Consider the following 14617-nt stretch of genomic DNA (forward strand, 5'->3'; position numbering starts at 1 on the left):
TCAGTCATATTTTCCTCTGGATCTGACATATGCCATATGTTTTCCTAAACTGTCTTATACATAGATGTGTCTTTTATTTAGTCTTTGCTTGTGTATGTTATAAAAAAAATCGATATAGAGTGAAAGACCTTGCTTCCTCTTTGATTGAAGGTAGTAAAAGCAAAAGCAATCCTAACATCTTTGTTCTTGTTTGTTCACAGTTGCTGCATATAAAAAGTAACAAATATCTCACAGTCAACAAGAGATTGCCAGCACTGCTAGAGAAGAATGCCATGCGGGTGTCTCTGGATGCTGCAGGGAATGAAGGATCCTGGTTTTATATCCAGCCTTTTTGGAAACTGAGGAGTGAAGGTGACAATGTATGTGGAAATACTGAATGTAGAAGAGGTAATATAGGAGGAAAGCAGAAGGTTTCAAGAGGATACTTGTTCTCTAGGCTACTGGCATATGTTGTGACGGGTCAAGTTTGGAAAGAAAAATATTTAAAACAGTGGGTTTTGCCTGTTAACTTTTATAGGCAATTAGAAACTTTTATTGACTTATATGGTCTGGCATCTGCACTGTTCCCACATTGCTTTGGGTCTCTGCTGACCTGTTTTGGTGCATCTCTCCTAACTTCACCTGTTATATACTGGTTTACACAACTGGTAATAACTCACATTTTATAGTAGGGTAAAGTGTTTTATTAATTCATTTACTTTTAAGAGGTTTTAGGGTCTAATTTGACACACAAATTCTGGCCAAAAGTCAGCAGAGGGCATCTCTAGGAAACACATTAGGTTTCTTTTTAAATATTTATCACCTGTCAAGAAGATAGTGACCTTTGTGACTAGGAAGGGGGTTTGATGGTCTGGGAGTGCTTCTCTGGATGGATGTCAGTGGGAGTCCTGTGTGTTGGTTGGGGAAGAATACACAGGGGAGCTCCTTGCTGCAGATCTGAGTCAGGTGAGCCTCAAGATCCAAACTCAGTCCTTAATTCAGCCTCCTGGGGCTTGGTTCAGTGCCCACTGTGAAAATTCAGACCCATCTCTGAGAAGACCATATGGTGGACTTGTGTAGTTTTATATTGTAGACCCATGTAGGAATCTTTGGCTGCTCTCACCTGTGAAATCCTAAGTAAATCCCCATGAAGGCGCCCTCATTGGTCATAATCACAGACAAGAATGCTTGTGTTTTTTCTCATGTATTTTCTCTCGTTAATTTTGTGGTTACCCAGCCCTTGGGATGATATCCAGGATGAGTGCGGTTACGTGCAGTTCCCCTTGGCAGTCTGTTGATGGGAGGGGAAGGGAAGGATTACTTTCCCAGCTCGTGGTCAGAAGCCCTTACAGTCATCGTCTTCTCCTGTTGCACACAGTGATCAGAAAGGTTTCTAAAAGCCCCTCTCTTTTTCCCCAAGCCTTTTACAGAGAAAAGGAGCAAGCATGAGCAGCCCTTTGGGACACCTCTGCACGACTTTTCAGCTGGGGCAAAGAGGTGTTGCAGATCGAACGTTAAGCTGGTGTTCTTTTCCATCTTTGGCAAGAAAAAAGTGACTTCTTTAAGGTTTTGGCTTAATTTCTTAGAATAACAGCAAGTCAGCATCTTTTTAATTTGCCATGCCCTCATGCCTGGGAACTTAAATATACCAAGCTCTCTGGAGCAGGGATGCGTGTTTCCCAAATTGTGACCTGCAGAGCCATCATGAGCCATTACAGCTGAAAGGAGCAGAATGGTCCTAAGCTTTAAAAGCAGTTTGCAGGGATGTAGAGTTCTTGATTTAATTTGTTGCAGTTGTGGGCACGTGGGAAATGAGAAGCTCCATTTAAGAGTTGGGAGTTCTCCATTGTATTTTACAGATGGAAAGCTTGAGATGCATTTTTTTTCCTGTCTTTTTTTTTTCCTACTTGACCTAAGTAGACCTGATAATTGTCTTCACAAAATTCTGGTCCTGAGCTGGCAGGTTTTCAAACATAGATCCTTTACACATTTACCACGCATAGAGATCGCAGGCAGCTGCAGCAAGGGAGATGGAGACAGCAAGTGATGTAGAAGACCCTTCACTCGCCTGTCCCAGACCAAACGAGGATCCAGCTTTGTGCCCTCTCCTTCCCTTCCTTCTTTAGAGAGTCTTTACAGAACCTGTCTTTAGAACTGTAGAAGCAACTACTGAGTGCCCAGGTGAGGTGTATCCAAATATACCACACAGCCTAAAAGAAAAGAAGGTTGTTAGATGAGGGTAGCTGTGATACAGGAAGTTGTCAGCATGTGTGTGACATTTCTGGTAAGTTAGAGTCGTTGTTTAGCCTTGCAAAAGGTTTTACAAATAATTTTATGAAGGAGGAACTTTTCTGAACTGGCTCAGCCATTTTTTGGTACCTGACATGTCTTTCAACAGGTCAGTCAGTGCCTTAGCTTCATTAGCAGCTGATCAGTTATGCAATTCGAAGAGTAATGAAAAATTATTGCAAAAAAATACAGTAGCCAATCAGAACATTACTTTTTTTTTAGCAGACTTTTGGTGGAAAATTTGACTAATTAAGGCCAGAGCAGGTTCCAGTTAGCCTGAGCAGCAGAATTTGCGCTGGTAGAAGGATGAGCTCTGTGCAGATTGCTGTTTTTGGTCCTCTGCCATGTTAGCTGTTTGCAAATTTGATTGAGCAGGATGCCAAGGAAGCTGGTCTGGAGCTCAGGGAATGCCCAGCCATCTGTGGGAAAGTTTGGTTAATCTGCTGCATCTCTGAAATGTGTCAGCAACGTGAGTGGCAGGTGTGGTTGGAGCACAGAAGCAATGGGGGTGGAGGAGCAGCACCTTCAGTGCTTGAGCTGGTCCAAAATACCCGCTTGTGTTGAGCAGTCTTGGTGCTGTGTGCCAGCATGTTTGCTCCTGCTGCTTGACTGCAGTGTAGATGTAGCTGTTAGGGGGGGCTCACTCAGGTTACAAGCAATCACAGAGTTACTCTGAGTGAAGCCAGCCCTGGCCCATTCCCCAGAAGACAAGGTGTGGTGAGTTTTGGCTCTGGCTCTTCTCACTTCCAGCTTATCTCAGCTTTTAGTCCACAGACCAGTATGGCTTTCCTTTAGGAAGTGCCTTGTGCAACGGGAGCTCCGGCAGTGACCCGAGACTGAAGGGCCTTGTAGGTTCTTGAACTAGAGGACTGACCTAACTCATTGGCTTCACAGTGAATTTCATCATTCCACCTGGAGGGGTCTTTTCTTAGGAAGAACCAGAGTTTTATCAAAGGAGTCAGCAATGAAATCTTGAAAAGCAGTGTGCCAAAGGCAGCTTTAACTTGTTTGTGTGTACATATGAGGAAGAAATATAAGGGACTTGTGAAACTATTAGCTGACTGCTGGTCCTGTGGCACACTGCTATGACTGCCTGTGCCCAAAACTGGCCAAGGAGAAGGAGAAAGAGCTGGTGTGCATGTTAATTTTGAAGAGCAAAACCTTGGGAATACATTGATTTCTCCTCTTTGATCTCCATGTAATACAATTCCACCGGCAGATATCCTCTCCTCCCCTTCTTTCCTCTTCCCTCCCTTGTGCATTTTGGGCATGCTGGGGCAGTATTTGGAGCCAGAAATAACACTGTGGGGGAAATGGGGCTCAGAAGAACAGGCCTGGAGATTGCCAAGGCAGCCATATGCATTAAAATAGGAAGCCCTTTTCAGTTTGCATTTTTCTGCATCGTTGGTGGGGAGTGCATAGGAAACCTTGCCTTCAGAGAAACCTTCCCTTCGCCTCCCCCCCACTTTTGCATTTGTGTTTAAACAGGATGCTCAATGATAAGTTTTCTGAGTTTTTAGGTTATAACCCAGCTGTCCTTTCGATGATTTTGAAGTCCTGATTCCACTTTGCAGGATGCAAGCCTGGTGCTTTATTTTGAGTAATGAATTGTCTGGCCTTAACTTCTTAAAAGGGGCTGTAAGTAACATCCGTGTGAAGCATGGCATGCAGGAATGTGTTGCATAAGTAATGCACCCTAAAGGCACACTGTCACCGTTGTTTTGGGTTCCGTTAGTGAACTTTTTGTCATTATTTGTATCAAATAGGATTTCTACGTGTAGTCTGAGCATGATGACACCGTCTTTTGCTGCTGTTGTTTATCTTAACTTTGCTGGTAAAGAACTTGCAACTTTCCTTTTCATCCTTACAATAAATGGGCCAAATTCATTTGCATTGAAGATGCGCAAAAGACTGAATTTGGCTCTCTTTTTTTTTCATTAAAAATGCTGATCAATGCAGAAACCATTTTTTGTTTATTTCTGTTCCAAAAAAGCATGGCTCCTGCAACTTTTCCTATAGCAAATATCACATTTAGCCCCTCCTTGTTTGTGTGTGTGTGTGTGTGTGTGTACTTAGAATTGATGTCAACAGCATAAGCAAACTGGGGTAGCAGGGCCAACCAATGTGTGTAGATTGAGTTCCCCTCACAGGTAGGAACTAAATTCTCTGTTTGTGCTTGTCGAGCGCTTCTTATTCAGGAAAAATTTCACCTGTTGTTTTCCCTGTCTGTGTAGCTGAACAGTTGCAAGGGCATGGAAATCTGCTTGCAGGAAATCAGCTACGAATTCCTCTTGCAGAGAGAAAAGCTCTTGCTGATGCACCTGGCATTCCTGTGCTGAGCCCTAATCATCATCTTGGGAGCAACCTGAAAGGGGCTGGAGTGCATTTCTCTCTCTCAGTTTCAAGTGTTCCTTCCCAGATTCAGTTAGAAGGTTGAAATTGGAGCACTCTTGAGTCTGTCCTGACACTTGCCAGAACTCGGCCTACGGAGCCGGCAGTCCCTGGGCTGAAAAAGTCTTGTTTCAGGCAAATTTTTAAGGCTCTAGTGAAATGAAGCCATGTTACTGTGGAAAGTTTTGCTGGTAGCAAGAAAGGGAAAAGAATCTTACTTCCTGACTACGGATTATTTTCTAAACTTTCCCTACTCTTTGGCTGGCAGTGTGTGGGATCAAGAGTAGTTTATGCAACTTTCAGATGGTAGATTTGGTTCTGGAATTCAGGACATGGAATTCATAGGTTCCTTTCTGTATTTCACCAATCCCGAGTTGCTGCCGAACTGGGTGGCATGCTTAATTAAGAATGCCAGGATGCACTCGTTTGAAGTCTTGAATCCGAGCACTGGCAGAGGTCTGAGCAGGCAGAGGCGACTGCAGGAAGATTCTGTCGGGGTGTGAGTTGTCTGCAAATAAAGTTCACCGAGGGCCATTCCTAGAGCATGCATTTGAATTGTTTTCTAAAAATGGAGCACTACTTCATTTTGCTGGGTAGTTATGTAGGTCTAAATTGTGCTTTATTCCTGACCTCCAGGTTGTCGTGGGAGACAAAGTTGTCCTGATGCCAGTAAATGCAGGGCAGCCTCTGCATGCCAGCAACATTGAGCTTCTAGATAATCCCGGCTGCAAAGAGGTGAGTGCAGCAGAGGAGGGGTAGTTGCCTTTCTGAAGTGTGTCCTACCCTGTTCCTTACTGGTACCTAGCACCCCATCATAGGATAGGTGCCAGTACTATACACTGGTTCCTGCTTGACCCCAAAAGTGCAAGGTGCAATGCACATATTGTACAGAGATCTGCCTGAGGTTTGTTCGACCTCAGTTTGCTTGAGTAGTGTTTTGCCCTCTAAGTCTTCTCCAACATCAGCACGATTATTTATCAGCCCTTGAGAGCTTCAGGACCCATGCCAGGAACTGCACTGACCTCTAGGCTATGGCCTCTGTTGCTCTGAGTGTAACATGTTCATATTAGAAGAACAGAATGTCTTGAGAAGAGCAGCTCTTACAACTCTAATTGTGTTTTTTCCTAAAGGTAAATGCTGTTAACTGCAACACAAGCTGGAAAATAACTTTGTTCATGAAATTCAGTAGTTACCGAGATGATGTGCTGAAAGGAGTAAGTATTTTTTTTGTTTGTTATTGTTTTTTTTTTGAATAATTATTTTTCAAGTCTGAAAATCATACTGTATCTGACTTATATTTGTCAGAAGTTGACAAAATTTCCTTCACTAGTGTTCTTCATAAGCCAAAGACAGTGTTTTTCCTTTATGTTATTTTCTTAACAAGGGGAAAGGTCTGGAAGGTTTCAGCTTCCAACCTATTTCCTCTCCTTGGGAAATCTAACGAAACATGAACCAAGATGAAGTTCAAGTGCAGAATCATGAGTACTCTGTATAGAATAGCTGTGGCAGTTAAAGGCAAGATGCAGGTATAACAAGCTACAGGAGGGAATAAGGCATGAAAAAATGACAATAACTGTAATAAGAAAATGTAACTATCAAAGATGACAGTGCACACAGCTTCGTGCCTCTGGATCACTCCCTGAGATCATTTACACCTTCATTTTAAATATCATTTGTCCTTGCTTGCCCCTTAATGAGTTGTTATCAACTGGCTATTTTTTGGTAGGTAGCAAGGTAGCAGCAGGTTCTGAGGGAGTATTTGAAAGGGAAAGTGGTTTATCTCTGTAGACTAATAGGGGTGTGATGTTGAAAACTTTGGTGAGAGGCAGAAAGAAGCAAAAGTGATGCTAATGGAAGAAACAGGGAAGGCGTACTGGTTTTAGCTGCAAATGCTTTTGAAGGTCTTTGTTTCTATTGGGATGAAAAGAAAAGGTGAGACTGTGGTAGGGAAGCAAAACTGGAGGTGAGGGGCAAAGCAGAACAGAGTCATATGGAAAGCTTGAGGCAATGAAGTAAGGCTGCAGAGGTCTTGAGGTTATTGAACTTGGCCAAGGACTGTCGCAGACCCTAACTAGTCAGGTCTAGTTAGGGAGAGGGGGCTTTGGCTCTCTGGGATTAAAGACAGCGCAAAAACTGTGAAGGGCCGTAATGTACCTTGAAACATGACTGGAAACTATTCAATTTCTCTAAATACTAAGATTGATCAGACAGAGAAAATCCATTCATTAAACTGAAACTAAAATTCAAAATCATTAGTCCAACTGCTGCCTAGTAGTATTTACAGTGTTCCAAAATAAATTTTACTTTCACTAAAATTTGTGGAATTTGTACAGGAATGAATTTTCTTAGTCTTGACACTGAGTCTGGAGAATGCTTAAAGGGTATATGCTCTACTCCAGCAATGGCAAACCAAGAAATGTTCTCTCCACGTCAGTGTTCTTGGCATCACTGGAATTAGTATAGATAACAAGAATGAGTCCAGCTGCTTTGCCTACCACTTAATAATCCTTCTTTTTTTTTTCTATTTCTTTAGGGAGATGTTGTCAGATTGTTTCATGCAGAGCAAGAGAAGTTTCTGACCTGTGATGAATACGAGAAGAAGCAACATATTTTCCTTCGTACTACGTTGCGTCAATCAGCCACTTCTGCAACAAGCTCTAAAGCACTGTGGGAAATAGAGGTATATATTTTTTCCTTTTTATAAATATTTAAGGACCTAAAGGCCAGGGTTCAGTAAAAATACTTTGCCACAACATGAATCATTCATAGCCTCTTGATATCATTGTACACTTCCCCGTAAATGTTATTATTTTATGAAGCAGTTTATGTAGGATGAACACTGAAAAGATGCTTTACTGCTGTGAACACATGTGGGGAGGGGATGATTTCTTTCTAAATTTAGCTGTACTGAAATGAAATGATGATGGGCCAAGTTCAGACTTGACATGAATGGTGCCATTTTATCAAAGCAGCTGAATGACAGTCATGTATCCTGAGTTCTGATTGTTTATATTTGGCTTCTGTGATACAGAAGATGGAAACTAATGACTGACAGGAAATCACACAAATGTGATTGAGTCCATTCTTCTGCAGGAAGGTGCTTAAACGTTGAAGTTAGGTTGAAAAAAGGTGTCTTTGCTGAATAGGAGTGATTTTCAGAAGGTATCTAGCAGATGAACTTCAATTAATTGAGAAACGTTGGAAATTGGTATGCCAGAAAACCTTGCTGTTACAGTAATAAAACTCCTGCACTGAAAAGTTCTTAGACTTGGAGCAAATGGTGCATTTAAAGCAAGAGCTCCTCGCTCAGGCAAACAGCTGTTTTTTCCCTGAGTAAGGACTGTATTGAATATGCAGTGTGTATTGCATTTTTGCCCTTCCAGCTATTCAACATTACCCCATAGAATAGAGAGGCACTGCTAGACTTAATGTAGCAAATAAATTATAGCTCAGCTGAGGGAAAAAAAAAAAATCTGGAGCTTTCAAATAATATGGGGACTTTCAATCACTTGAAAGGCAATTCATCAAAAGGCCCCAGTGTTTTCAAAAATAGAGTTGGTGTAGTGGTGAAACAAAGTAACAAGGTTTAAGTTCTATTTTTAAGTCATGCCTTTGCAAGTGTAAAGCAGCTACATTTACTTTGCTGAACTCTAGATACGCACCAGGGGAACTGAAAGCAAAATTTGGCTCATTATGTTTGCAATAAATAGATTAATGAAAATATGGAAAGTAATAGGAGGTGTATTTCTTAGCACCCAGTAAAAAGTAAGTAGTTGTTATCTAGGATGGGCTTAGTGTGAGCACAGAATTCCTCTCAGTGGTAGCCTGTTTGTAATTATGCAATTTACATATTTTTATTTGCAGTATTGGCAGCAGTAGCTTTGGCATGATTACTCTTTCAGTGTAATTAAGAGAATAGTAGGTCGGATGAGCTCTAAGAATTGTCAGTGATCTGTCTATATATGATCTTGAGGACTTCCAGTGTGGTTAAAAATCTGTATTTCTTCTTTTAGGTTGTGCATCATGACCCTTGCCGGGGAGGGGCAGGACAGTGGAATAGCTTGTTTAGATTTAAGCATTTGGCAACTGGCAACTACTTAGCTGCGGAGGTAAGAACATCAGTTAAAGAAGTGGTTGTGTGTTGTCTAACAAAGTACCATACATGTTGTGCTAATTCAGAGCTGCTGTAGTAGGTAAGTCTATAACACAGGTCCCTCAAAAGGTCCCGTGTCAGCTCTCCATGGGGAGGATTGGATGTGCAGTGCAGGGTAAGTTTTTTGAACTGCAGGGCAATAGCAGGTGAGTTCTAGAAACATCTACCCTGAGTTTCAACTCTGCTGGTGAATCTTGGATTTATTGCTTGTTGTCATGATGCCAAGGCAAACACCAGTGTCACACACCCACCATATTTAGATTTAAAATCCTGGATCCATTTGTTTCTCCACTCTTCTTTGTTCTTGATCTTTGGAGTTTTATTGTGATGGGTCAAGTAAGTGATCTTTGATCAAGTCATCTTTCCTGGTCTGGGCATCCATATACAGACTAAAAGTTTGAGAATGGAACTGGTGATCATTGGTGATCATATATGGTGATCATTGAGCTTGATCAGAGAAATCAGCTTGCAGATGCCAGAAGGGGTACTCTGGACTGCTCTGCTCAGGTGCTGTAATTCCTTTTTCTTTTCCCCCACTGAATCTAGACTTCCTTAAAAATAGTTTCACAGTGCTTATTTAAAGTTTTGAAATATGCCAGCCTGCAAATGGCCTAAGGTATCTCTTTGTTCCATACAAGCTTGGGAGGGATGAGTTTGTTGTGTACGAGTGTCATGACTTTTGGTGGCATCCTTGTGCATTATGGTTAGGACTGATTGAAGTGTTCCGCTGTAATACTCTTGACTGAAAAATGGGAGGAAGACTTGTTTGAGGAAATCTTTGGCCCTTTTAGGGAACAGGGGATCCAGGAGAAGGAGAAGGGAGATTTTAAAACTTGTCTAGTTGTTATCTGGTGCTTTAAGGTAAAATGATCTTGTGACTTTCCAGAAGAGCGGCTTGTTATCTTTTAAAATGCATAATTGTCCTTAAAAATAAAACAGGGCTCTTGGCAAGCTGGGAGAGAGCAGATAACACCAAGTTTCTGAAATAGGAAATGCTTGGATTTTTCCATGGCTACAAGAAGCAGTGAGCTTTCTAAGTCAAGCCTGTTCTGTACTAGGTTTCTTTGTGTCTGAGTTGTATCAATGGAATGAAAAGGAGGGGTTTTTTTTTCCACTGATTTAGTGAAGTCTGTGCATTCCCACTTTGTCTTATGCTTGCAAGCATGCATATGAAAATTTACAACTATAACTACAAGACTCACTTATAAATCAGGATGTATTAGGGAATCCCTGAAAAAAAAAAAAGAAAAAAAAGGCTTGATCTGTTATAACCTGGGAGAGTTAAGTTACAGCAAAACAACATTTGTGTGGAGACAAGGTCTTAGGATTCCTGGAATGCTACTTTCACTTCCCAGCTCCTGTCACAGCCTAACTGATTTCAGGGTAAGAGCAAACAGAAGCTATCAAGCCCATACTTATTTCTAATTATTTCGAAAGCAGTGTCAAAATATCAACAGTGGTTCTCCAGAGCAGACACTGGTCATATTTTCCATTTAAGAATGACAGCAATTTGTGATTTTTTTTTCTTCAGTTTTAGCAATAACTCACAGTATAAGTGAGAATTCTAATAGACCTGGAATCCTTGGCCGAGTGAATGGAGAGCATGATCTCTTGAATGCTCTGGGTCCATATGCCTTAACTGCTGTGCTCCACGCTGCTGGGTCTCTAGTGTAGCAATAGCTTGGCTTAGCTGTAGCCGCCTGCCTTCAGTATGGTAGCTAATATTGGCCAGCACTAGCTAATTTTCAAGGGGCAACCAATACTCCCACCTAAGAGGCAGCCCCAGTGTTCTCTGCTTACGCTGTGACACTCCTGCTAGAAGGATGTTGCTTAGATGCTGTCGTTGAGCATAATGGTGAAGCATGCGTACCAGAAAGACGTGCAGAACCCTGTGTCATGTTGCCTAACCGGCCCCAGTTTGTCCCGAAGCAGCAGTATACAAAAGCCAACCTTCCCCTCATTTTTAGGGAGGAGTGTGCAAGTCCATGCCACAAATGTGCTGAGCAGGCCCGGACTTGGTTCAACTGCTTCACATGCCCTTTGGCACTGCTCTCCTCCCTGTACCCATAGTTGTCTCCCCGTAAATCAGTTCCCATAAATCAGTAATGGAAGGTCAGGAAAGGCATTTTTTTCCCCACTGTGCTCTCTCAGTGCTCAAGCATGCTGGCTGGCTGACTGACTGGTGAGCTTCGCTTTCCTATTATGCCTCATCTGCTTGGGGATTTTCGGGAGAAAAATCCTCAGGTGAAGAGGGGTCACACTTCGCTGAATGCTGAAACTGAGCTTAGGACCATTCTATGTCTGGGAAGGAAATTCCCATCAGGAAGATGTTAAATATGGAGAAGGAAGCTGGCACATTACCGTAAAAGCTGGAAAAGCATTTGGGTTGAACACTTTCCATTCTGTGACTGGAAAGTGGCATTAGCTACTGTATCTATCTATGGGGTGTGGAATACCTGCTGGTGGAGATATTAAAGGTAATGCTGTAATAAAAAACCCATGAACTGTATTTTTCACAGTTCGCATGTCAGGCACAACACACCAGCCAGACATCCATGTCAAAGATTTATGAACAGGCAGGCAGACTCGTATTGTGCGTGAGCAAACTTTAAATCAGTTGCTCAAAGCTTACTGAACACTTATCTGCGCTCTTGCAGCGCAGGAAGATTACTCATGGCATTGACTATCAACAGCGTCACACATTGCCATGACTTGATTTTGTTTAAGCCTCCATGATAAAAGATATCTAGAGTGGAATAAAAAGTACAAGCAAACAGAATTCATGAATCTCTCAAACACTCAGTTGTTGGCTAATGGTACTATTCCTGTCACAGCCGAGTAAGTCAGTATTAATCGCTTCTTAAAACTGTCCTTTTCTTACTATACCCTTCTGTACATCAACTTGATGTGTACCATGCAGGCTTCTGCACTGGAAGCTTGAACAGGTCACATCGCACACAGAAAGGAGAAGTGTCTTTCACTGGAAGCCTCTCTTCTTCGCCACTGGACTTACGTCTTGTGTGTAAGCAGAGCAGTGCCTTCTCTTTCTCTGTGCCTCCCTGTGCCAGATGTAGCTGGTCAGTGTGATTTGTGACGAGGTCTGGACCATCTAGTGGAGTAAACCCACTGTGGCTTTTTAAGGGCTAGGGCTTGGTCCGGGGGCCAAGGAAATTCAAGGCACTTGCTCCAGAGAATTCAGGAATTTCAAATTAAGAAATTAACAGATGTTTCAGTGGAAATCCTGAACATATTACAGTTAGTAAGTTTAAATAAAAAATGGAGGCAATACAATTATTCAATAAATAAAAGACTTACAGATCAGTACTTGTAAATCTAATACTTGTAAAGTTTAGAGTAAGAGATCAGGGCTTCTGTGTCCTAAATTCCAGGCTCCTGAAAGTCATAATCAGCTGCCCAGCGTTAGGTACTTTTCAAAGACTGTGATCCTTTGACCCTGCTGACTTGTCACATAGTCTAACCTAACACCATTTCCTTTAATTCTCCTTCCACCCGCATAGCTTAGACTGATTTCTTTAATATGCTTTGAAGTTCCTTAAGACCTACCAAGACTATAAAGCAACCCAGAGCCAAACAGACTGCAGGCTGAAGATGCACCACCTTCAAGGTCCCTTGCTAAAGGAGACCCAGTAGAAGACATTTCCTCTTCTCTCTCTCCTCTCTCCTGCCAGATTGCACACCCTAGGGGCATGGTCTGACACTCCAGATATAGCTCCGCATAGCCCATGGCTTGAGGCACAGAAAGAATTGAAGAGTTTCGTGTTTGATAGTAAGAGTTTTTGAGATAGCTGGGATAGGTGGTAATGTCTCATAAGTGTCTAGCCTTTGGAAACCTGAAGCTGTTGTCTCGGACATTCCCAAAACATTGAAATTGTAAAAAGGTGCAACTGAACCAGAATCACATCTGGAAAATTGGAAGGTGAAATTTTCTTCTGCTTTAGAGACAGTGGGAGTTCTGCTGTTAATGTCAGAAGGGCTTGATTTCACCTGGAAAAGCTGAGACAGATCCTTAGCTGGAGCTTTAAACACTAAGCTTCCAGCTAAGATCCAGGCTGCTGAGTTTTATTCTGATCTTCACAGAGTCAGCAGTCTTTTAGAAAAAAGTTCTGTAACAGATTCTTTTTTTAGCCCTGTTACAGCAAAATGACCCAAGTTATTTTGAACTTCTTATATTTATGGAGGGGCTGTAAGGTTAGGTGAAAATTGAATGCTTCAAAGTAACAAGAATCTTCCCTATATTTTTTAAAAGTCTTTTCGGTGCATGCTCCCCATGTAGAAAGCACCCAAATCTGCCTCCCTGCGTGGGAGCCAGCTGTAATCAACTTGAACAGCCTTTCAGATGCTGCATGTTGGGGCGGCACAGCTGTGCCTTTCCCATGACCACACCAAACCTTTTCGTTTTTCTAATCATTAGGATAAAAGTCTCTTTGAAGGGAATGTCAGTGTATTGATTGTTGCTAAGCCAGAACATGCACAGTTAGTATTGTTCTCCACGGGTGCAAGAGCTCCAGTTCTGTGATTACTAAACTGGATAATCTACACTCAGACTATTAATCCTTGCTATATGAGGATGTAAAACAGCAGTATGTATGCCTGCACACACACGTGGGCACATGCAAGAAATGCAGGGTAAGGCTGTCATTTCATGTTTAGCTTTTCAGGCAAGAAGAATATTGCTAAAGCAATCACAAATGCTTGTACAAGTATCAAATCACATGCTGTTTTAAGATATTGCAGTAGGCAGTAGATAATCCACAGTGTATTGCTGTGTGAACACGTACATAATCATAAGACAGTGCAGAAATTGTAATGTGATAGTTCTGTTTTATTTAGTTGAACAGGCTAGCATTATTAGCTACCTTGGAAAGACATGGCAGTAAATCTGGTAGGGTGTCTTTAACAATGAATTACTTCAAATGAAGTAAAATGATGCAGGTAAGATGACAGCCTTAATGTTTAACGTTTACGTTTCTATAAAATTGTAGCTAGAAGCACATGGCTAAATTATTGCTGTATCTCCTGAGAAGGTGCGTAGAGTACCAGTGCATTGGGCTGCATTGCTGTAACATTGAGCTGTCTCTGCAGGGTTTGAGTCTGCAATACGTAAAGGTCAATACAAACTCCGTGGAAAAGATAGCTCGTGCACTTAAGTTCTTCTGGACAAAAGAGAGAAGAATGAAAATGTGTTGGCCGGTCTAGTAGAGTGAAGTGATAATACCAGAGGCAGTGGCAAAACCAAGCATACTTTTTTCTGACGTGTAATGTGCTTCATCCATGAAACCAAATTGTTGCTCATGTGAAGAATGTCATTACGTAAAGCTCTCAGGCATATCCTTGTCTTTGCAGTCAGTGGAACATCCCATTTCCTCCGAGATTAAGGGTGTTTCAGATACAGAACCGATATGTCTGTGCTTCCTCTAACAGTTTTCGCTTGTGCACTCAGCCCCGGGGTGACTTTGGCCACTGTAGGACGGAAGCTTTCACAACAGTGAGAGTTCTTTCAACTTCTCCATGTGAATTTACACTGTAAATGACTTGTGTAGGGCAGTTGGATTGGAGAGCTCTCTAGCACATGTTCTGGTGATGGCCAAATCACAGAGATGACCTGGCCCATCTTCAGTCATCCTGGGCAGGAGTTGCAGCCTCATGTGCATCCCAGATGCCTGTCTCCATGGAAAACCCCACTGGTTTTCTAAGTCAGTGTTTGCTTTTCCGTGTCTTACAAATGGATCGGCTTTACTTGGAGTTTAGTTCTCAACTCTTTTGTTAAAATCCTACAGAAGCACA

The 14617-nt window shown here is 42.0% G+C and overlaps 1 protein-coding gene across 1 annotated transcript in view; it reads left to right on the forward strand.

Annotated features, from left to right (window-relative positions):
* Positions 1-14617, forward strand: part of ITPR2 (inositol 1,4,5-trisphosphate receptor type 2) — a 237065-nt gene that overhangs the window by 37151 nt on the left and 185297 nt on the right. Inside the window, exons 5-9 of the mRNA XM_088528402.1 lie at positions 201-359; positions 5296-5394; positions 5790-5873; positions 7193-7339; positions 8673-8768. Of these exons, the coding sequence (XP_088384528.1) occupies positions 201-359; positions 5296-5394; positions 5790-5873; positions 7193-7339; positions 8673-8768 (585 nt within the window). The remainder of the gene's footprint in view (positions 1-200; positions 360-5295; positions 5395-5789; positions 5874-7192; positions 7340-8672; positions 8769-14617) is intronic.

This window comes from Tinamus guttatus, unplaced genomic scaffold (assembly GCF_059628265.1).
Source record: "Tinamus guttatus ecotype Peru unplaced genomic scaffold, ASM5962826v1 Tinamus_guttatus_pri_ptg000308l, whole genome shotgun sequence".
NCBI classification, from domain to species: Eukaryota; Metazoa; Chordata; class Aves; order Tinamiformes; family Tinamidae; genus Tinamus; species Tinamus guttatus.